The 22,505-nt window shown below is 44.5% G+C and overlaps 1 protein-coding gene across 1 annotated transcript; it reads left to right on the forward strand.

Moving 5' to 3' along the window:
- The first annotated feature begins 1,376 nt into the window (after nt 1-1,376).
- On the forward strand, nt 1,377-22,427 carry LOC119488525 (desmoglein-2-like). Its single transcript, XM_037770260.1, has 20 exons — nt 1,377-1,543; nt 5,578-5,700; nt 5,854-6,012; nt 6,237-6,378; nt 7,466-7,626; nt 9,198-9,332; nt 9,557-9,742; nt 10,167-10,269; nt 10,462-10,693; nt 11,901-12,043; nt 13,025-13,246; nt 13,378-13,620; nt 14,286-14,416; nt 14,557-14,859; nt 15,289-16,472; nt 18,069-18,211; nt 18,343-18,585; nt 19,250-19,380; nt 19,521-19,823; nt 20,253-22,427. Exons 1-20 carry the CDS (start codon nt 1,499-1,501, stop codon nt 21,435-21,437), a joined length of 5,517 nt encoding a protein of 1,838 aa, XP_037626188.1. The 5' UTR covers nt 1,377-1,498; the 3' UTR covers nt 21,438-22,427.
- The last annotated feature ends 78 nt before the right edge of the window (nt 22,428-22,505 follow it).

Below are 22,505 nucleotides of genomic sequence, written 5' to 3' on the forward strand. Positions count from 1 at the left end.
ATTGTGGCACATGAACCACTGCTAGGCTTTAGATAAATTATCCCATTTAATGAATCTGCAGCAAAGAATAAAAAGTTGAAATGTATAAAAGTGGCTTTGTGAATAACCGCACTGAGTTCTTCACAAGACGCCCAACGTAGAGAGCAAGTTTGTTTGGCCTTCCTCTCAGTTCCCACTGGCACTGTATTAATTTATAATGGTAAAACTTTTGTTCATAGTCTCTCCTAGTGGAAATGGAAATAGGAATCAGGAAATAGGTTTCTCATTAAATACAGTCCACCAAACTAACATGGGAATCAACCACAACGACTTTTATATATCTGCTGTTTAACTTCACCTGGATAGTTGCTATGGCAACCGATCAAACAACAGTCTGAGGATTTAGTGCTCATGATATCAGTCAGATAGTATAAAACTGCCACGATACTTCCAGCCCCCTGATGAGGGTCATGTCTAGAAGGTAGCCCAAAAGTTGCGAAACTCTCGCGAGATGCGGTGAACAGGTCAAACGTTTGGACCACTTCACCATTGCTATGTAGTTGTCTGACTAGTTTCAACACTCCTTCCCACCCTGAGTGTGACGTAAGAGCAAAATAGCTGCCATGTGAATATGGTGAATTGACCTTGAATGGTTAAGGTGGTTAAGGTTAAGGTAGGTGGTCGGGGGGAGCGAGTCTTGTTCACTAGCGTTGCAAGAAAAAACTAAAAACGGTGGGTGTGTGTCAGAAAAAGTGGGTGTGCCACGTGATCCAGGGGCGGACATTTTGTAGTGGTTTTGTTTCTATTTGTAGTCATTTTGTAGTCATTTTGTGTCTATTTGTAGTTGTTTTGTGTGTCTTCTTATGTTTTGTCTCTTTTTAGTAATTTTGTGTCTCTTTGTAATTGTTTAATGTCTCTTTTTATTTGCTTTGTGTCTTTTTGTAGTAATTTTGTGTCTCTTTGTAATTGTTTTATGTCTCTTTCTAACCGTTCATGTCTCTTTCTAATTGTTTTATGTCTCTTTGTAGTCATTTTGTATTTGCTTTGAGTCTGTTTTTAGTTTTGTCGTGTCTCCAAAACTCCTAAACTATTCTTTCCTAATAAATAAAATAAGAAAACATATTCTAATGTGAATTATTCTTTTTTTATCATAAGATCTTATAATACATAAGTTGTGCCATTTGTTATGTATATTTATATTATTTATATTGTTATATATTTATTATATATATTTGACACATGTTAGAGGAAATGTAATTCATGGGGACAGAGATGTTGCTGCATAACAGGAATGACCCAGAAGTAATATATGCTACTTTCTCTCTCTCTCACACACTCACACACACCCTCTACCCTGAGGGTGTGTGTGGGTGTGTGTGTTTGTGGTAGAGCACTCCTCCTCTTCATTCATAAGCCTCCTCCTCGCCTCCATCAGCTCACAGTCTGTCGGGAACTCTTACCGGCACCACCAGGACTCTACCGGTTCACTTGATACAGATAACAGGACTTCTCTCCAGTCATGACTCGGGTTTCTCCTCCCGTCTTTGTGTTGCTGCTATGTGCGGTGAGTAACCTACCTGTGGAGTTTCTTACTGTGTTTTAGAAACTCTCTTGTTTAGTTAACTCTGTATGTGGTTTAGATAGGTCTCGGCTCTAAATAGAGGCTCTATACTATATACTACTGTATATACTATATACTACAATATTTCCTCAATACTCTACTATACTGTACTGTTGTTATAAACCTATAGCCTAGTTATCTGCCTGGAGCCAGAGTACTCAAGTTTCAACAACTGACAAAGAATCCGCGTTCAGAAACAAGTACTTCCAGTACGGTCACCTGTCCACACCACTGGTCCTCATCTTCTGAAACACATTTACATCTCAGGCTAATGATCTTGTCTATGTTGACTCGAACAAATACCTGGCTGCCATGGCAACAGACAGGTGTGTTGAGTTTCACAAGTTAGAGACATCAGTTCACTTCTCATTCAACACCATCTGAGAGCTTGTTTACATCAGCCTTAATGAAACAAGGCCTAGTAACCACAAATCCATTTGTGGTCAGTGTGTTTAGGATGAATCATAGAAAAAAAAGTGTTAGAAAACATTATTATAATTTATGATCTCTTGCAATGGTACAAACCTGTCATATTCATCCTAAAAAGCATAGCAGTAACTAATGCTGACTAATTCTTTTGAAAAAAAAAACGACAACAGTCAAAAAACATCATGCCAGGTGCATCAGTAATAGATTACTCAGCAGAATATGATTCATAAACAACAGTTTATTTGCAAGAGAAACAAACTCCACAGACTACGAATCAGAACCAAGTATTATGCGGTGCAGTTCAGATACCAGACCAGGTTATCATGTTGTTGCTTGATCCTTTTTGTACCCAGATCTAGAAAGAAAATGACTATTTGTACGGTTTCGTTCGCAGCCAATCACCACGAGCGTTCTTCGGTTTAATGCGACGTGTGATTGGCCCACTACTGCAGCAGCTACAACCCATACGGGCTGTGCTGTGGTGAAGTAGACCGTGGTATATTTGACGTTTTGAGTTAGTTCAGCATGCCGAGATGCCACCAAATCCTCGGTAGGCTACTCTATTGGTATCGCTATCACTTCAAGGGTACTGGTTGCTAGTGGTACTGGTATCGTAACTTTTAATAATAATTATCCGACTGAGAGAAAGGATAGCAATGAATCATAGAGATAATGTCTTACACGAATAATTAAGATCACGTGTGATAGCTTTCCATGTCATGCATCTGATGAGTAAGATCTTGTCCTCCCTACTCACTGAGAGATGAGAGGCCACTCCTTTCTGAGTCGACCATACCTCACGTGTCATCCTGACATGTCCATGCATTGACTGAATAGGTGAGGCTCAGTAAATCTGCTGGGAGTGGTAGGGTGTGTCGGCGCCTCCAAGTACCTGACCAGACAAGTGTCTATGTTTTCACACACAGGGTCTCACAATACTTTAAATCTCAAGACTGTGGTGCTCTACATCAGTGGTTCTCAACCTTTATCGTGTCCAGGACCCCTACGTTGATACACATTAGGTCACGGACCCCCTATCTCAGAAGATTTTGGTTGTTAGATATGAATAAGACCAGAATTCTAGTTGTCAATTACTGTTGAGGAGATAACTGTGGAGGAAGTGAAACCTGCTCAGTTCAGTTTTTTACACATTAGAACGGTTATTTTCGTGTTTCCATTAGCAGAAGTTGTGGATGGTACCAACAGAACCACTCCATTCTTGGCACCACCTCAGCCGAGGTTCCAAGCGAGCTGAGCTGACACTAGAAGGTGGAGTTAAATTTGAAACAATGGCAGCTTGCAAAACTCCAGCGTACACGACACCGTAGAATAGACGGAAGTGCGGAAGTTCCTCTGTTTGGTTGCCGTTGAAATTAATCTGCGAGTGTTCTGTTGAAGATGACATCACGGCAGTTTCACATGCTGTCGCTACTGCGATCAGCTGAGAATCCCGCCTATACACTAAGGGGGTACTACCAGCAGTGGAAACACGGTTAAATGGGCCCCACTGTTGGTTAATCCCATTAAGTCTCTGATGAAGACCGATGATGAAGGGATTTACTCACAGAAGTGGAGTTACAGGTACATCAAAATGAGGACTGATGACAAAGACAGCTCAGTGTTTGATGAAAGCCGCATCTTCATTTTAAACACGTAGAATGCTGTCGCTTCATGCTTCTCACACTGCGCACACACATGCCGTGACTTTCACCAAGCAGCAATAGACAGTATAAAAGGCGGCCGTCAGTAGGCCCTGAACAACAAGTCAGCCCCACCCGCTCTCTTAAACTGGCATGTCAAATTTCAGCCAGACTGAACTGGGCCGGAGCAGCAGGAGGTTAGAGCTGCATCGGTTCCCCTTCTTTATTTACATGAAATAAAGATCAGACTTCTTTCTCAGGACTGTCTGGGCATGTACACGCTGTGCTCGACTGACATCTTGCCGACTATACCGTGTTTGTTTTGTTCTTGTTAGACCTTTCAGATTTCATTCTTTTGAGTGTATGGAGTTTCATGACGCATAGCTCCACCAGCTTCAAACTGGTTAGAGCCCCAATGAGCCAGAATAACTGGAAACGCCTGTGCAGGTTGATGAGCTAACTAAGAATTTCATGTTTTACTGAAACTGCAATTAAAAGTAAAGATTATGAGAGATCTACCGGACTAGTTAGCAGACACTAGTCAACTGAAAAAGGAAGCAAAAAATACTCAAGTTCATGTTCTATAAGAACAAATTCAAGATTTCAATTTGAACAAGCTACCTAAAGGTGATAGAAAGAGGCAAGAATATGAATACTTCTGTCAGACATCTTTTTTTGCAGTAGATGAAGCTTTTGAAGACAGAGGGGCATCGTATTGGCCCAAACAAAATGACCATAAATCATATAATAAACATCGATCGGAATGTGTAGCTTGTTAATGACCTCCCCCCCCCCCCCATTGCCTTCGTTGTTATGTTATATAAAAAAAACAGAAAAGCAATGTTTCATATTTGATGAACTCTCAGTAAGTTAAAACCATGTTGTATTTCTCACTATTTCTTTTTATAGTATAAAATCTTCAGCATAAATTCTCCACCATATATATATATATAGCGCCAGATCACAACAGAAGTTATCTCCTGAAGCGTAGGTCTAGACCGTATATATCATTTACAGAGACCCAACATTCCCCTCTGAGCGACGGAAAGGAAAAAGTTCCCTTTAGTTCCCTCCCATTGGCACAGCTACAACGACAATAACATAATAGAAATATGACTAATAATAATAATAAAAATAGCAGTTGGCTTCTAGCAGAACCACGGCTTAGCCACAATCCACAATCCAGGCGCAACTATAACCCATGAAACCTGCGAGAGGAGAAAGCACAAAGACTCCAGGGAAGAAACCAAGTTAGTAACATGCATGAATCGGACATGAATATATACAGAAGGAGAAGGAGAGAGAAGGAGAGAGGAGCTCAGTGTGTCATAGGAAGTCCCCCGGCAGTCTAGGCCTATAGCAGCAGAACTAGGGGCTGGTCCAAGGCAGCCTGAGCCAGCCCTGGGCCAGCCCTAACTATAAGCGTTATCAAAGTGGAAAGTCTTCAGCCTACGCTTAAATGTGGAGAAGGTGTCTGCCTCCTGGATGGAAACTGGGAGCTGCTTTCTAAGACAAGGAGCTTGATAGCTGAAAGCTCTGGCTCCCATTCTACTTTTGGAGACTCTAGGAACCTCAAGTAACGCTGCATTCTGGGAGCGCAGTGCTCTAGTGGGGTTGTCTGAGAATATGTAAAGCAGAACACTTGACAGTTTTGTTAAGGTTTCTCCCTTCACAATTAAAAGCAGTCTACAGGCTGAAAGAGGAAACACAGAAAGTCGCGTAAGGTCTCATTTTTTAGGTTAGGTTACAACCTGTCCCCTCATTTGCAATAAAAAAATGATTTATACGTGTAAAAAGTTACATATAGTACCTTTAAGTGATATGCAGCTGACTTTACCTACATACACAAATGGATTCATCTGTTAAGTGAGGGTTCCCTGTGAAGTCATTACATCTATTGTGTTGCAGGCTGTTGTTGTGGTGATTATTAAGTCTGGAGACAATCTGGTAAGAAAAAGAAGAGAATGGATTCTCCCTCCAAAGCCACTGAAGGAAAATGTGGACTACACTAAACAGGAGTCTATTGCCAAGGTGAGTCACTGATTAATTATACCCACTAACTGTGGAACAATCAGACAAAGATGGGACTATCTGACCACAGACATGCATGGATCTGCAGGGCTCATGTGCTTTTCTGGTGTAAATGTCTTCAAGTTTTTTTTCTTCTTCTGCTTTGTGTTTCAGATTCGGTCAGATTTTGAAACTGAATCAAAAAATATTGACTACTCTCTGGAAGGTATTGGTGCAAGTGAATATCCCTTCCACGTGTTTGTAGTAGACCGTAAAAGTGGATTAATTAAGGTGACCAAAATACTCAACAGGGAGGAAATCGATACGTACAATGTGAGTGACACATGACAGTTTCTGTTCTATTTATTGTACTCTTTTGACTGGGATGTCACTTTTCCCTTCATAAGCTGCAGTAATTGGTGCTTTTCATGTCACATATTGAGATATTTGGTAGCTACTTGCTACACATTAACGTCACAGGCAATTTATGTTTGCAAGTGTACGTGCTAAAACAAGATGATAAAGACAACAACATTTAAGAAATGCTTCTGTTTCAGCTGTCTGGCGTTGCTAAGTTCACTGATGGCAGAGAGGCAGAGACAAAGATTGACATACGAATCAAGGTCGTCGATGAGAACGACAACGCACCAGTGTTTGGAGACATAAAGCCCGGGGAGGTGAAGGAGCTCAGTGCTGCAGGTTAGTGTTTCCTCTTTTGTGGACAAATCACACGAATTCCCACCCTGATATGTGACGGCAAAGTAATCCCACTGGACCTCATATCAATAAAACAAAAGATTGTGGTTCTGTATATGCGACATTATATATTTTGTTACTAAGGTCATACTGTAAAATATACTGTAGTTCCAGGAGGGGTTGGTTGTAGATGCTACAACTAAATCAGGGAGTGCATCTTTATCTAGCTAAATACTAAACTAAAACTAAACTGCTTGTAAAGGTTCATAATGTGTGTAAAGAGCTTTATAAACAGCTTGAACTGCTATTAAAAAGGTACATAGCAACTAGCAGCTCTGGTAAACATTTTGACATCATTTGGGTTTTCAACTGTGGAAGTCATCATTCAGTATCAACATTAAAGAGGACATATTGTGCTTTTGTTCTTTTTCCTCTTTCCTTTAGTGTGTTACATCATTTTTTGTGCATGTAAAAGTTCTGCAAAGTTACAAAGCCTAAAGTCCAGGCCAAAGGGAGCTACTCTCCCCCACAGAAACACTGCTCCTGGACTGCCTGAAATGCTTTGTTTGAGGTCCCGCCTTTTCTTCTGTAACGTGGTGATGTCACCAAGTAACTCATTCGCATAACAGCTAGTTTGGCACGCCCTCGAAGTTAGTTAGAGCGGAGCTTGGCCAGCTGACCAATCAGAGCAGACTGGGCCTTTTGAGCTCAAACAGAGCGTTTCTGATAGAGGGTGAAAAGATAAATAAATAGATAGATAAATAGATAGATAGATAGATAGATAGATAGATAGATAGATAGTAACTTTATTGATCCCGAGGGGAATTCAAGAGGAGCTGCAGACCATTCGGGAGAAGTAAAATAAAGCGTTTTTGAATATTAAAGCATGTAAACATATTCTAGTAGAAACCCAAAATACAAGTATGCACCTGGAAATAAGCATATGTCCTCTTTAATGAGCTCAGTTTGTCTGTTCCACATCAACATTTATTGCTCTCAGTTTGCTATCATCAGATCACACCAGACTGAAGACAGTAGAATTTACCGACATTAAATTTAATGACTGTTTCATTTAATGCTGTTTTTACAGGAACTTCAGTTATGAAAATAACTGCAACTGATGCTGATGAACCAGGGAATGTGAACTCTCAGATCGCCTATTCCATCATAGATCAGGACCCACCTGGTGACATGTTCTACATTACCAAGGATGGGACCATCCACGTCAAAAATTCTGCCCTGGACAGAGAGGTACAGTATGAATTGCATCCAAATGGCCAGTGCCAATTCCAGAGAACTGAAATTCTGCACTCCATCAGCTGATCAATGTCAATTGCCAATCCAATCACCAATCACCAATCACATTGAACTCTCCTGTTCTGGGTCTACCCCGGGGCCTCTTACCATTTGGACGTACCCAGAAAACCTCTAAAGGGAGGCGTCCAGGAGGGTCCTGATCAGATGTTAAACCACCTCAGCTGGCTCCTTTTCATGCGAAGGAGCAGCGGCTCTATTCCGAGCTCCTTCCGGATGTCTTGGCTCCTCACCCTATCTTTAAAGCTGAAGTTATACTTTCTGGGTCCGCTAGGGTCCCCGTGATGTAAATTTCATCATCAGTGGGCGTACATATTAGCTCTGTGTGTGCATCTGCGTACCGCCAATATGTTGTGACGTAATAGTCATAAGGACAAGTCCGGAAAAGTCCACACGGTACTGTAGTGATCTACTGCACATGTGTGGAACACGTCCTCCAAGTGTACAATATAAACAGAACTACTACACGTTCGTGGTGTCTGCAGCTGTCCGTGTGTGCGTCCGCTTTGGAAGTACAATGGTACGTGTCCACAGGGGTGTTCCAGCAATGGACGCTTGATGGGCTGCCACTAGACACTCGCCACCTGATTGGACGAACACCTTCCCTCGTGGGCTGCTGCTCCCAGCTTTTTTTTTAGCCGGAACCAACACGACGGCTCGTTTGGAAACCTTTTTCTCATACATTACAAAAATAGTTCGCCGAAATGTGTTTCTGAACACATTTTATGAGAAATAATCCTGCAGTTGATGAATCTGTCTTTATTTTAGATTGACAACAGTTAGTTTAAAAGTTTCTAGGGAGTTTCCAGAGATGGCGAGTCGCGTCGGACGCCCCTGACTTGCATAAAGTAGCCTAGATCTCAACTTTATGCAAATGAGGAGCCGCCAACGAGATGCCCTGTCTCTTGAATCGCCCCGTCACACTACAAGAATGCATTGTACAGCTGCTTAGAAAGATATTTTAGTGTACTGTCACCTGGCCGCCATGTTTAGAACAGTGTGAGCCAAAACCAAGCACCGCCCATCGGCCGGAGGGAAACTCCCTCGCTTGGGGCAGGATTTACTAAAGTGATATCTATGGGAACCAGTCACTGTACTGGTCTGCTCAGCTGTGGAAGGGTGTTTTCCTGTTGTTAGAGCAGGTGGTCATCAGCCAACACGTGCACTATTAGATGCATCCTTAGTGCCTTCGATGCATGTCAGACGTCAGACAGTAGTTGGTGTCACACTGATTACTGGCAACAAAACGCACCAAACAAGAACATATAAACACATATATCTGACATGCCACAGACGGCCATCGCTGCATGTACCTCTGGTACTGTACGTCCACAGGATGTCATGTCACCTGTAATGTGCATGCCTCACATGTTTTATATAATGCTTAACAGTACTGTACAATCTGTAGCTTCATCATTTGCCATCCTATTAGATTATTTGGGGAATTTGACTGAAACATACAGCAAAGTCCTGAGTCCCTGCTCTAACTCTTCCCATTCTAATTTCAGGACGTAGATAAGTACACTCTGACAGTGAAAGGTCAAGACTTAAACGGCGAACCAGGGGGAAAGAGTGCAACTGGCACAGTCACCATTAATGTACAAGATGTGAATGACAACCTTCCCACCTTGGAAAAACAGCAGGTAGATTTCTTTCTCACACTCTTCTGTATTGACATGTGGTACTGTAGAAGAAATGGTTTCCATGAGGGGTTGAACGGTCTCCGTGTTTTCTTTTAAGGAAAACAAATTGGAAATGTTGACATGCTTATGTCACAGATCAAAAATTAAAGTCAAAGAAATGCTAATCAACAAATGAACAGAAATGAACCCTGTTACTTTGATCTCATACTGGGTTGTACTTGCAGTATGAGGGCAGCATTGAGGAGAACACACAGAATGTGGAGGTGATGAGGATCAAAGTAGAGGACCTGGACCTGAAGGACACAGACAACTGGAAAGCTGTGTTTGACATTGTCAAAGGCAACAAGGCTGGGTACTTCAGCATCCATACAGACCCCAAGACCAACGAGGGCGTCCTAATGCTCGACAAGGTACTGCACTTTCACTTTGGATGAATCATATGGGTTAGTATCTCAGTCTTTTGTGAGATAAATGTGGTAAGTGGTATATTTTGTGGAAATGCATTGTATAGGCCTGTGTTAGACAGGGGCATTCTGGGATTTTACATACTTGCAGGGGTGCAGTCTTAAGATGGCAAGTCACAGGGTCGACACCAACCCAAGGCCCTCTTCTGAGGTCTCATTTGGGCTCATTTGTAATCTAAAAATAACACAGTACATTTTGTTTGATGATGTGAAGAACCAGTGAAAATGGCTCATCAATGGCACACAGCCTTATCATTATGGATGGATATAAAACACGTCTGCATTTCAGTCCTCATTTTATTGAATTGTCTGAGCCTGTATTGACAAATACACACAAACAGCAAAACTTTGTGCTTGTGTCATTTCACAGGCTGTGGACTATGAGGATGTGAAGGACCTTGACCTAGGACTAGCTGTGAGGAACGTGGCTCCACCATATGATGGATCTGCGACAAATGCTGAAGTTGGTATAGGTTTCGGAGGGGGGGGAGGTGGAGCAGGTGGAGGAGGTGGAACAACTGGTGCTGGTGGGGGAGGTGGGGGAGGTGGAGGAGGTGGGGGAGGTGGGTCTGGAACAGGGGGACCAACTGGTGCTAGTGGGGGAGGTGGGGGAGGCGGGGGAGGTGGGGGAGGTGGGGGAGGTGGGGGAGGTGGGTCTGGAACAGGGGGACCAACTGGTGCTAGTGGGGGAGGTGGGACAACAACATGGCTAGGTGGGACCAAATTTAAAACCTATCCACTTAAAATCAATGTGAAGAACCAGCCGGAGGGGCCAAGTTTTGACCCCAAAGTCAAAGCTATTCCCATCTCAGAAGGAAGCAGCTACACCACTAAGGATGTTATTGCCCAATACCAGGCAACAGATGAAGACACTGGGACACCAGCTGAGAATGTCAGGTCAGTGCTATACATGAAAGCCTCTGCAGTTAAAACTTCAATGTCAGCCTAAAGTGGAAGTGAATCTGTCAACCATGTTCAGCTGGTTTACTAAATAAATTTCCACTCTAATGAACAATTATATAACAAACATGACAGAAAGAAGAAAAAAGAAGTTCCGTCTCATCTTTCGTGGCAAGAGCGCCGCCATGTTGCAGTACTCTAGTCTGTGACGTCACCAGGTTGGTTGGCTCGGCTGAGTTACACAGATACAACGGTAGAAACAGTAAAAGACGGAGACTGAGGAGACACAGGACAGAAGAAAACAAAAGAGGGGACACCATTGAGTCTCACAATGTAAAAACCGAACAGTTAATTTCATAAACTGTCGCTGAAACGGAGATCAGTAACGTTACTGACTGCAGCGCTGGCTAGTGGGAGTAAAGGCACTCTGCAGCTGGCTGTCTCCCCATCTCCCGTCCTCTCCCCTCTCTGATCACCTGTCACTGTCTCCCCATCTCCCGTCCTCTCCCCTCTCTGATCACCTGTCGCTGTCTCCCCATTTCCCGTCCTCTCCCCTCTCTGATCACCTGTCGCTGTCTCCCCATCTCCCGTCCTCTCCCCTCTCTGATCACCTGTCTCTGTCTCCCCATCTCCCGTCCTCTCCCCTTCTCTGATCACCTGTCTCTGTATCCCCATCTCCTGCGGGGAGAGGACGGGAGATGGGGAGACAGTCAGCTGGCCTGTCGGAGGACTCTTTCAGTGCCACTAGCCAGCGCTGCAGTAACGTTACTGATCTCCGTTTCAGGTTCAGTTTATGAAACGGACTGTTTTGTCCTTGGTTTTAACATTGTAAAACTATAAAACTCATCTTTACATCCAGGAACAAAACAATAGTGTCCCCTCTTTTGTCTTCTTCCGTCCTGTGTCTCCTCGTTCTCCATCTTTTACTTTCTCTACCGTTGTATCTGTGTAACTCAGCCGAGCCAACCAACCCGGTTGATGTCACAGACTACAGTACTGCTACATGGCGGCGCTCTTGCCACGAAAGATGAAACAAGGCTTCTTCTTTTCTTTTAAATGCTGCCATTTGTCATGTTTGTTACATAATTGTTCATTAGAGTGGAAATCTATTTAGTAAAGCAGCTTAACTTGGTTGAATGCTTCACTTCCACTTTAATTGTCTACACTCCATGGTAATAACTGACGCAGCTTGTTTCTGCTTTAGGTATGCCAAGAACTCCGACCCTGACAACTGGCTGATCATCGACCCAAAGACAGCTGAGATCAGACTGAACAAGATGCCTGATAGAGAATCCCCATACCTGGTCAATGGGACATATTTAGCTGAAGTACTCTGCATTACAGAAGGTACACGTTTCCAACATGTTTCTACTCCAGCTTCAGATGTTTTACATGTAATACTAGTTAGTATTCTTAGTGAAATGTAGCTGCGGGACGGTATGGAACATCAAGCTTTTTGCTAATCATACAGCCTTGCCAATTGTGGAGCTGAAATGTAAAGTTTGCTCAGAGGATGGCTTTAGAGGAAATGTCGTTAAAGAAGAACACCACCTAAATGAAGGATTCCAATATGTTATCTCCATGGCCTAGGAAAGTTCAGTCAATATGTGTGAACCTGAGCTCGTCACGTCTCAAACTGGTGATGTCATAGGGTATAAAGTGTGAAGCTGCTCTATAGACAATGAATGGACACACAGAATGGTTGTTTTCTTTTTCTTTATTTTATTGTAGTGTTGTCAGTTGTGAAAATGTTACCATAATATAGTCAGAACTTTCCCCTTGGTGCTCTCAGAGTCATCTAGAACATCTCTCCCCATTCATCATCTATGGAGCAGTTTCAGACTTTATACCTTATGACATCACAAGTTTGAGATTTAGTACTCTAGTTTTTGGATTTAAGAAAGAGTTGTTCATGTTTACTAACATTTTTGGACTGTCTTTGACCATAGGAATTACATGGATGAATTTTGAAAAATACGAGCGTAGTTACCCTTTAAAATCACAAAATATTAGCCTTTCAGGAGCATAGATGACAAATGTCATGCCAACCTACTTATTAGATTATTAAATTTGTGCAGTGTTGACATTTCATCCATGAGTTTACCCAGCTGCATACCAGTAGGATTAGGATACATCCTCTGCTACGTCAGTACATTGGCTCTTTCTGGTAAAGAAATATAGACTGTGCAATCAATCCAGCAGTCTAATTCACACAAAGAAAAACCACCCGTTGTCCCCCAGCAGGACGAGTGAAGCGAAGAATGGAAATACAAACAAACGAAAAGCTGAATGATGATCCGTTTTTTTTCTGTTTTTTTTCCAACACAGACATGCCCTCTAAAACAGCGACCGGCACAGTAGCCATCCAGGTGGAAGATTTTAATGACAACTGCCCCACCCTGACCAGTACCTTCGAGACTATGTGTACCACCACTGATAGTGTTATCGTGAACGCTAAAGATGATGATTACTACCCTAACGGGCCTCCGTTTCACTTTGCCGTCATCCCAGAGGGCACTCAGGGCAAATGGCGCGTGGAGCATTTAAATGGTGAGGAGGAAACTGCCAAATATTCAAAAGTTGTGTAAATAGTATATAAGAGATATAAAAACATACAAATAGAAGTTAGAAATGGTTCTTGACTTGCCACACTTTTCATAATTTTGTCCTGTTGCCTGCAGACACTGCAGCTATCCTGAGGGCCCAAGGGCCCGTGTGGCCTGGTTCATTTGAGGTGGAGTTTATGGTGACGGACCAGCAGGGACTGTTCTGTCCAGAACCACAGAAAGCGACGGTCCAAGTTTGCACCTGTGAGGACGGGGTGGTGTGTGGAAAACGAGGGGCCCAAGGTCAGAACGACAAAGGATCATCGTTGGGACCTGCAGGCATCGGACTGCTATTCCTGGGCCTGCTGCTGTTACTACGTAAGTAGGATGTCATGCTCATTCTGATGAAGGGTTGTGTGTTCAAGACAATCCCCAGACAGGTTGAGTTTAGTTGAAAAGGCCCAAAATATGTGTGTGAATAGCCACATATATGTCGGCTGATAAAAGCCAATAATGCCTGCAGAGTTGCACAAGCCATGAACAGTATATGGCCTTGTTATTCATAGGATATTGTTCTAAGCTGTAACCCCACGAGACAAAAACAGAAGTGTGACATAAAAGGACTTCCTGGGGCATTAATACCCTCTACACTGTCTTGACTGGAGATTTTGAGCCCCTGAAAACGTAGCTTCAAGTATGAAGTATTATCCATAACATAGTAAAGTCTCTAACAGCCACAGTTTTGTTGAAGGTAAATTCTCGGATCCCTTTACTTTTAGATGTGATCATGGGTCTGTCCAGCAGATGGCAGTAGATAAATCTGTGGCCAGACTGAAGTCAAGCGAATAACAACATGCAGCTTACACCAGTGTTGGTCATAAAGAACGACATGGTTGCCTGTTATAAAAGAAAAACATAACCTGCATTGTATTGTGCCAGGTCAACTGTACCTGCACCCTCTTTTCTGGAGGAACCATGCAGTCCCCACACCACATTTTAGGAGTCATTAAGTTCGACTAAGACTTGTTGTTGTTGTTTTACAGTCTTTCTTCTGTTGCTGCTCTTCTGCCATTGTGGCGGGGCTGGTGGTCTGCCAGGGGGCTTTACTAAAATGCCTTTCGAGACCAAATCACACCTCATTAACTACCACACCGAGGGTCAGGGAGAGAACACGGTAAGACCAACATATTTACCCTTTAAACACACGACCTTCAGTGTTGACGACGTTTGTTTGCATTGAGTGATTTTTGATTCCAGGCAGCAGAAAAACTGTTGACTCTGTTCTCTAACATTTGGATCATTGGCCTTTTATAGGCGGTGCCGTTGCTGAACATGCCATTACAAGAGGCAGTGGTGCCCATGCAAAGATCTGATATCCAGAACTTGGCTGCCTTTCCAGAGGGTTATGGAAGTGGGACTTATGATAGTGGGGCTTATGGAAGAGGGGGTTATGGAAGTGGGGCTATTGGAATTGGCCAGGGAGAGTGGGGGACGATGAACCAGACGAACGGCAGTGTCTTCCAATCTGAGTTTGATGGCGGAGAATCACGAGGAGGTGGAGGAATGGATGACGGCATGGCTCTGCCAGACCACTTCCTGGGACAGTACTACTCTCAGGTGGAGAATCATTTACATATTTCTACTCTTTACTTACTGAAACCCATGGTAGGATTTTGTCATCCTGGAAGGAATTAATTTGATTGTTTTCATATGTTTGGAAAACAAATAAAAGAGGTATACTTTGAATAGCTCAACTGCTAATGTCTGTGCAGTAACAAAAGAATCACGCTGTGCACTTGTCCTGTCAGTTAAAGCAAAGGTTAAGGTTGGCCTGTACTCGTAAGAACCTATTCTAAAGAGTCCTTTAAGGTAAATAACTCACTGTGTGTTAATGGACATACCAACAGTTTATAAACACACATTTTTGGTGACACCTCTACATTCATTAAATTAAAACAGAGTTTGCATCATGAATGCCAATAAACTTGACTGCTCAGTCAACAAAAAAAGATAATCTTGGTGGTTTTCCTTTTTCTCTTTCAACAGAAGGTGCTCAGCGATAACGAGAACCTTGGAGTGAAGGACGGTCTTTTGGTTTATGACTACGAGGGCCAGGGCTCCCTCGCTGGGTCAGTGGGCTGCTGCAGCCTCCTGGAGTCTGACAACGACCTGCGGTTCCTCGATGACCTCGGGATGAAGTTCAAGACCCTGGCTGAGGTGTGCGGAGGCAAGAAGATCCTGACTGAAGTCAAACCAGTGTACACTCCTCGGCCCAGTGCCTCCATCAACACTCAGACCTCAGTGTCAAGTATGATGACTGCCCAACAGCTGCCCCCTCTACCCAAGCCGACCCCCCCTCAGACTGTGGTCAAGGAGGTATCAGAGGTGGTGAAGGAAAGCACGGCCACAGTGAGGAAAGAGATGCCCTCAGTGAGTACAGGGATGACCATAGTGAAGGAAGGGATGCCCTCAGTGAGGACAGGGATGACCATAGTGAAGGAAGGGATGCCCTCAGTGAGGACAGGGATGACTATAGTGAAGGAAGGGATGGCAAATCCAGGCCAGATGCTCCTGCTACAGCCGCAGCAGCAGCAGCAGCCTGTCTACTACACCACCGCCCCTGTGATGCAGCCCATGCACTACGTAGTCCAGCCACAGGTTCAAAACACTGTGCTGCTGGCTGAGGCACCAGCTACCAACCTGCAGGGCATGGTACTGGTTAACGGCATCCAGACTGGACCTGCCCAAGGCATGGTTGTACAAGGGCAGACAATGATGTCCAGCGGACCAGCCCAGGGCCCGCACATGATGCTGGTGGAGAGGAGCGGAATCCAAGGCGGCGGTGCCAACCTGGTCCACACTGGCAACCTCTCTGGCTCCCAGACCATGATGGTGGTGGAGGGCAGGGTCCCAGCAGGGTCAATGAAAGGGCTGAATGGAAGCCAGATTGGTGTCGTGCAGGGGGGCACTCTGCAGTCAGGAGGGCTTTCAGGATCTCAGAGGGTCCTGGTGGTCGGAGGGCCAACAAGCAGTGGAGGGCAGTTGGTCCAGGAGGCAGGAAGTTTGTCCCAGAAGATTGGGTCTCTCTCTGGGTCTCAAAGAGTTCTCTACAGCAAGGGCAGCTCATCCATGGGTCCTCAGAGCGGCACGCTGGGTTCCTCTACCACCACAGTGAGTTCTATCCCCACCTACAGCAAGGTGGTGGTGCAGGAGACGAGAGAAATTCGCTGAATGAGAGATTGTCAGGACAAGAGAGGACCTTTCCAGTGATACCAATCAGACTGTTCCTTTGGCCTGGTACAGGTGGTGATGGGATGCTTGTGGGACTCAACTAATGCAAGACCGCTAATGGAGAGAGGGAAGGATCCCCATAATCCCTCTTTTAAATTTGACAGTACAGTTTTCAAAAAAGGTTTGTCAATCCCAAATGAGGAGAGACTCCCTTCAATCATTGACTTCCCAAAGGTTTGGGGGCGGCCCAAACCAGAGGCAACATTCCAGTAGTTCTTCAATACACCAGACAGGGAAAATAAAGACATAAAATGTGAACATTGAAGTGGAATAATAACAACAGCAATTGGAGACTCTGAAAATATCCCAGCAGACCTATCTAATGTCTCAACTGCTATAAACTGGGTTTGTGAATAAAGCACTGCAGCACAGCTATCTCCAGACCCCAAAAATATGTCTTGCATTGTAATACTTTTTTATTCTTATTTTTTAGCTGCGTCCAGCAGCTCTATAGCTCTCTGTCGGTCGATCTACAAAATTTTCCCCACCCTTTAGGTGGAGGAGGCTGATATTTGGCATGGAGTTCGAGTGTGTGGGTGTGAAGGTGTGTGTTTGTGGTCATGCCAACTGGCAAAAAGGGGGTGTAGCAGTGTGTGTGGCCTATGCCAAAAAGGCGCTTAACTTGTAAACAGATTCACGTACCATTGCCAAACTCATGAAGCGCTGTGGGAGGTATCATTGCAGCAGAGTTCCTCCTCCATGGTGTAGGTTAGCCCTAAGCTTCTTTCGTAACTCATGAACCGTTTCTTGTAGACGCTTGTTGGAGGTGTGTAGATACATGTGCGAACATGGTGGCAGTTATTGCGGATTCACACTTGTTTTGTACAAATGTACATCTTCATGTTTTCTGTTGGCTCTGGCTCTATTATCTCTTGTTATTGTATGTTGTCTGTTGTTTTGCACCAATAAAAAAAGATATATAAAAACCTACTGGTCAAAATTGGCATATGTCATCGAGACGAGCACAATATGAACATGTGATGTCTTTTCTGCTGCCTTCATATTCATCGAGTTTTTCATGTTTCTCAAGTACAATTTTGTTTTTGAAGAGCTTAACACAATGTACCACACAAATTACTGTTTAACATCATGTGCCGCTTAAAATATCTCAGTGAGAGAAGCTCAGAAAGATACACATAAGGTGTCTGAAACATAGCGTTTTATATGTATTACGGTGCTTGCTATTGGTCGTGTTAGTAATTGCAGTAGCAGTGTTAGGGGTACTGATAAAAAGCGTGGTGGAAGATGGGACCACTGAGGCGGTGCATCTCTATACCTTGCTTGGAGGTCGCCCATGTCGACCAGCCGGGGGGGAGCTGGAAGAAGTTGACTCTGGGAAAGGGACAGCCGCTATTTGTAAAAAAAAATAAAATTTGTGGAATTTGGCTGCTATTTGCTTGTGGATTGGACAATACATTTGTGAACACCATAAAATACTCCTACTTTTCATATACCGGTGCTGTAGTACTCAAGACTAGTTTCAAGACTACTTCTTGAAGGTCTCGGTCTCGTCTCAACTGCCCCACCCTGACCAGTACCTTCGAGACTATGTGTACCACCACTGATAGTGTTATCGTGAACGCTAAAGATGATGATTACTACCCTAACGGGCCTCCGTTTCACTTTGCCGTCATCCCAGAGGGCACTCAGGGCAAATGGCGCGTGGAGCATTTAAATGGTGAGGAGGAAACTGCCAAATATTCAAAAGTTGTGTAAATAGTATATAAGAGATATAAAAACATACAAATAGAAGTTAGAAATGGTTCTTGACTTGCCACACTTTTCATAATTTTGTCCTGTTGCCTGCAGACACTGCAGCTATCCTGAGGGCCCAAGGGCCCGTGTGGCCTGGTTCATTTGAGGTGGAGTTTATGGTGACGGACCAGCAGGGACTGTTCTGTCCAGAACCACAGAAAGCGACGGTCCAAGTTTGCACCTGTGAGGACGGGGTGGTGTGTGGAAAACGAGGGGCCCAAGGTCAGAACGACAAAGGATCATCGTTGGGACCTGCAGGCATCGGACTGCTATTCCTGGGCCTGCTGCTGTTACTACGTAAGTAGGATGTCATGCTCATTCTGATGAAGGGTTGTGTGTTCAAGACAATCCCCAGACAGGTTGAGTTTAGTTGAAAAGGCCCAAAATATGTGTGTGAATAGCCACATATATGTCGGCTGATAAAAGCCAATAATGCCTGCAGAGTTGCACAAGCCATGAACAGTATATGGCCTTGTTATTCATAGGATATTGTTCTAAGCTGTAACCCCACGAGACAAAAACAGAAGTGTGACATAAAAGGACTTCCTGGGGCATTAATACCCTCTACACTGTCTTGACTGGAGATTTTGAGCCCCTGAAAACGTAGCTTCAAGTATGAAGTATTATCCATAACATAGTAAAGTCTCTAACAGCCACAGTTTTGTTGAAGGTAAATTCTCGGATCCCTTTACTTTTAGATGTGATCATGGGTCTGTCCAGCAGATGGCAGTAGATAAATCTGTGGCCAGACTGAAGTCAAGCGAATAACAACATGCAGCTTACACCAGTGTTGGTCATAAAGAACGACATGGTTGCCTGTTATAAAAGAAAAACATAACCGCATTGTATTGTGCCAGGTCAACTGTACCTGCACCCTCTTTTCTGGAGGAACCATGCAGTCCCCACACCACATTTTAGGAGTCATTAAGTTCGACTAAGACTTGTTGTTGTTGTTTTACAGTCTTTCTTCTGTTGCTGCTCTTCTGCCATTGTGGCGGGGCTGGTGGTCTGCCAGGGGGCTTTACTAAAATGCCTTTCGAGACCAAATCACACCTCATTAACTACCACACCGAGGGTCAGGGAGAGAACACGGTAAGACCAACATATTTACCCTTTAAACACACGACCTTCAGTGTTGACGACGTTTGTTTGCATTGAGTGATTTTTGATTCCAGGCAGCAGAAAAACTGTTGACTCTGTTCTCTAACATTTGGATCATTGGCCTTTTATAGGCGGTGCCGTTGCTGAACATGCCATTACAAGAGGCAGTGGTGCCCATGCAAAGATCTGATATCCAGAACTTGGCTGCCTTTCCAGAGGGTTATGGAAGTGGGACTTATGATAGTGGGGCTTATGGAAGAGGGGGTTATGGAAGTGGGGCTATTGGAATTGGCCAGGGAGAGTGGGGGACGATGAACCAGACGAACGGCAGTGTCTTCCAATCTGAGTTTGATGGCGGAGAATCACGAGGAGGTGGAGGAATGGATGACGGCATGGCTCTGCCAGACCACTTCCTGGGACAGTACTACTCTCAGGTGGAGAATCATTTACATATTTCTACTCTTTACTTACTGAAACCCATGGTAGGATTTTGTCATCCTGGAAGGAATTAATTTGATTGTTTTCATATGTTTGGAAAACAAATAAAAGAGGTATACTTTGAATAGCTCAACTGCTAATGTCTGTGCAGTAACAAAAGAATCACGCTGTGCACTTGTCCTGTCAGTTAAAGCAAAGGTTAAGGTTGGCCTGTACTCGTAAGAACCTATTCTAAAGAGTCCTTTAAGGTAAATAACTCACTGTGTGTTAATGGACATACCAACAGTTTATAAACACACATTTTTGGTGACACCTCTACATTCATTAAATTAAAACAGAGTTTGCATCATGAATGCCAATAAACTTGACTGCTCAGTCAACAAAAAAAGATAATCTTGGTGGTTTTCCTTTTTCTCTTTCAACAGAAGGTGCTCAGCGATAACGAGAACCTTGGAGTGAAGGACGGTCTTTTGGTTTATGACTACGAGGGCCAGGGCTCCCTCGCTGGGTCAGTGGGCTGCTGCAGCCTCCTGGAGTCTGACAACGACCTGCGGTTCCTCGATGACCTCGGGATGAAGTTCAAGACCCTGGCTGAGGTGTGCGGAGGCAAGAAGATCCTGACTGAAGTCAAACCAGTGTACACTCCTCGGCCCAGTGCCTCCATCAACACTCAGACCTCAGTGTCAAGTATGATGACTGCCCAACAGCTGCCCCCTCTACCCAAGCCGACCCCCCCTCAGACTGTGGTCAAGGAGGTATCGGAGGTGGTGAAGGAAAGCACGGCCACAGTGAGGAAAGAGATGCCCTCAGTGAGTACAGGGATGACCATAGTGAAGGAAGGGATGCCCTCAGTGAGGACAGGGATGACCATAGTGAAGGAAGGGATGCCCTCAGTGAGGACAGGGATGACTATAGTGAAGGAAGGGATGGCAAATCCAGGCCAGATGCTCCTGCTACAGCCGCAGCAGCAGCAGCAGCCTGTCTACTACACCACCGCCCCTGTGATGCAGCCCATGCACTACGTAGTCCAGCCACAGGTTCAAAACACTGTGCTGCTGGCTGAGGCACCAGCTACCAACCTGCAGGGCATGGTACTGGTTAACGGCATCCAGACTGGACCTGCCCAAGGCATGGTTGTACAAGGGCAGACAATGATGTCCAGCGGACCAGCCCAGGGCCCGCACATGATGCTGGTGGAGAGGAGCGGAATCCAAGGCGGCGGTGCCAACCTGGTCCACACTGGCAACCTCTCTGGCTCCCAGACCATGATGGTGGTGGAGGGCAGGGTCCCAGCAGGGTCAATGAAAGGGCTGAATGGAAGCCAGATTGGTGTCGTGCAGGGGGGCACTCTGCAGTCAGGAGGGCTTTCAGGATCTCAGAGGGTCCTGGTGGTCGGAGGGCCAACAAGCAGTGGAGGGCAGTTGGTCCAGGAGGCAGGAAGTTTGTCCCAGAAGATTGGGTCTCTCTCTGGGTCTCAAAGAGTTCTCTACAGCAAGGGCAGCTCATCCATGGGTCCTCAGAGCGGCACGCTGGGTTCCTCTACCACCACAGTGAGTTCTATCCCCACCTACAGCAAGGTGGTGGTGCAGGAGACGAGAGAAATTCGCTGAATGAGAGATTGTCAGGACAAGAGAGGACCTTTCCAGTGATGCCAATCAGACTGTTCCTTTGGCCTGGTACAGGTGGTGATGGGATGCTTGTGGGACTCGACTAATGCAAGACCGCTAATGGAGAGAGGGAAGGATCCCCATAATCCCTCTTTTAAATTTGACAGTACAGTTTTCAAAAAAGGTTTGTCAATCCCAAATGAGGAGAGACTCCCTTCAATCATTGACTTCCCAAAGGTTTGGGGGCGGCCCAAACCAGAGGCAACATTCCAGTAGTTCTTCAATACACCAGACAGGGAAAATAAAGACATAAAATGTGAACGTTGAAGTGGAATAATAACAACAGCAATTGGAGACTCTGAAAATATCCCAGCAGACCTATCTAATGTCTCAACTGCTATAAACTGGGTTTGTGAATAAAGCACTGCAGCACAGCTATCTCCAGACCCCAAAAATATGTCTTGCATTGTAATACTTTTTTATTCTTATTTTTTAGCTGCGTCCAGCAGCTCTATAGCTCTCTGTCGGTTGATCTACAAAATTTTCCCCACCCTTTAGGTGGAGGAGGCTGATATTTGGCATGGAGTTCGAGTGTGTGGGTGTGAAGGTGTGTGTTTGTGGTCATGCCAACTGGCAAAAAGGGGGTGTAGCAGTGTGTGTGGCCTATGCCAAAAAGGCGCTTAACTTGTAAACAGATTCACGTACCATTGCCAAACTCATGAAGCGCTGTGGGAGGTATCATTGCAGCAGAGTTCCTCCTCCATGGTGTAGGTTAGCCCTAAGCTTCTTTCGTAACTCATGAACCGTTTCTTGTAGACGCTTGTTGGAGGTGTGTAGATACATGTGCGAACATGGTGGCAGTTATTGCGGATTCACACTTGTTTTGTACAAATGTACATCTTCATGTTTTCTGTTGGCTCTGGCTCTATTATCTCTTGTTATTGTATGTTGTCTGTTGTTTTGCACCAATAAAAAAAGATATATAAAAACCTACTGGTCAAAATTGGCATATGTCATCGAGACGAGCACAATATGAACATGTGATGTCTTTTCTGCTGCCTTCATATTCAT

Source organism: Sebastes umbrosus, chromosome 5, assembly GCF_015220745.1.
Source record: "Sebastes umbrosus isolate fSebUmb1 chromosome 5, fSebUmb1.pri, whole genome shotgun sequence".
NCBI lineage: Eukaryota > Metazoa > Chordata > Actinopteri > Perciformes > Sebastidae > Sebastes > Sebastes umbrosus.

Bases quoted from the DNA above. Each gene is read 5' to 3' on its own strand.
- LOC119488525 (XM_037770260.1), top strand. From the start codon at position 1,499: ATGACTCGGGTTTCTCCTCCCGTCTTTGTGTTGCTGCTATGTGCG. The intron at 7,627-9,197 runs GTACAGTATGAA...TTCTAATTTCAG, and splicing joins ATTCTGCCCTGGACAGAGAG to GACGTAGATAAGTACACTCT. The intron at 19,824-20,252 runs GTGGAGAATCAT...CTCTTTCAACAG, and splicing joins TGGGACAGTACTACTCTCAG to AAGGTGCTCAGCGATAACGA.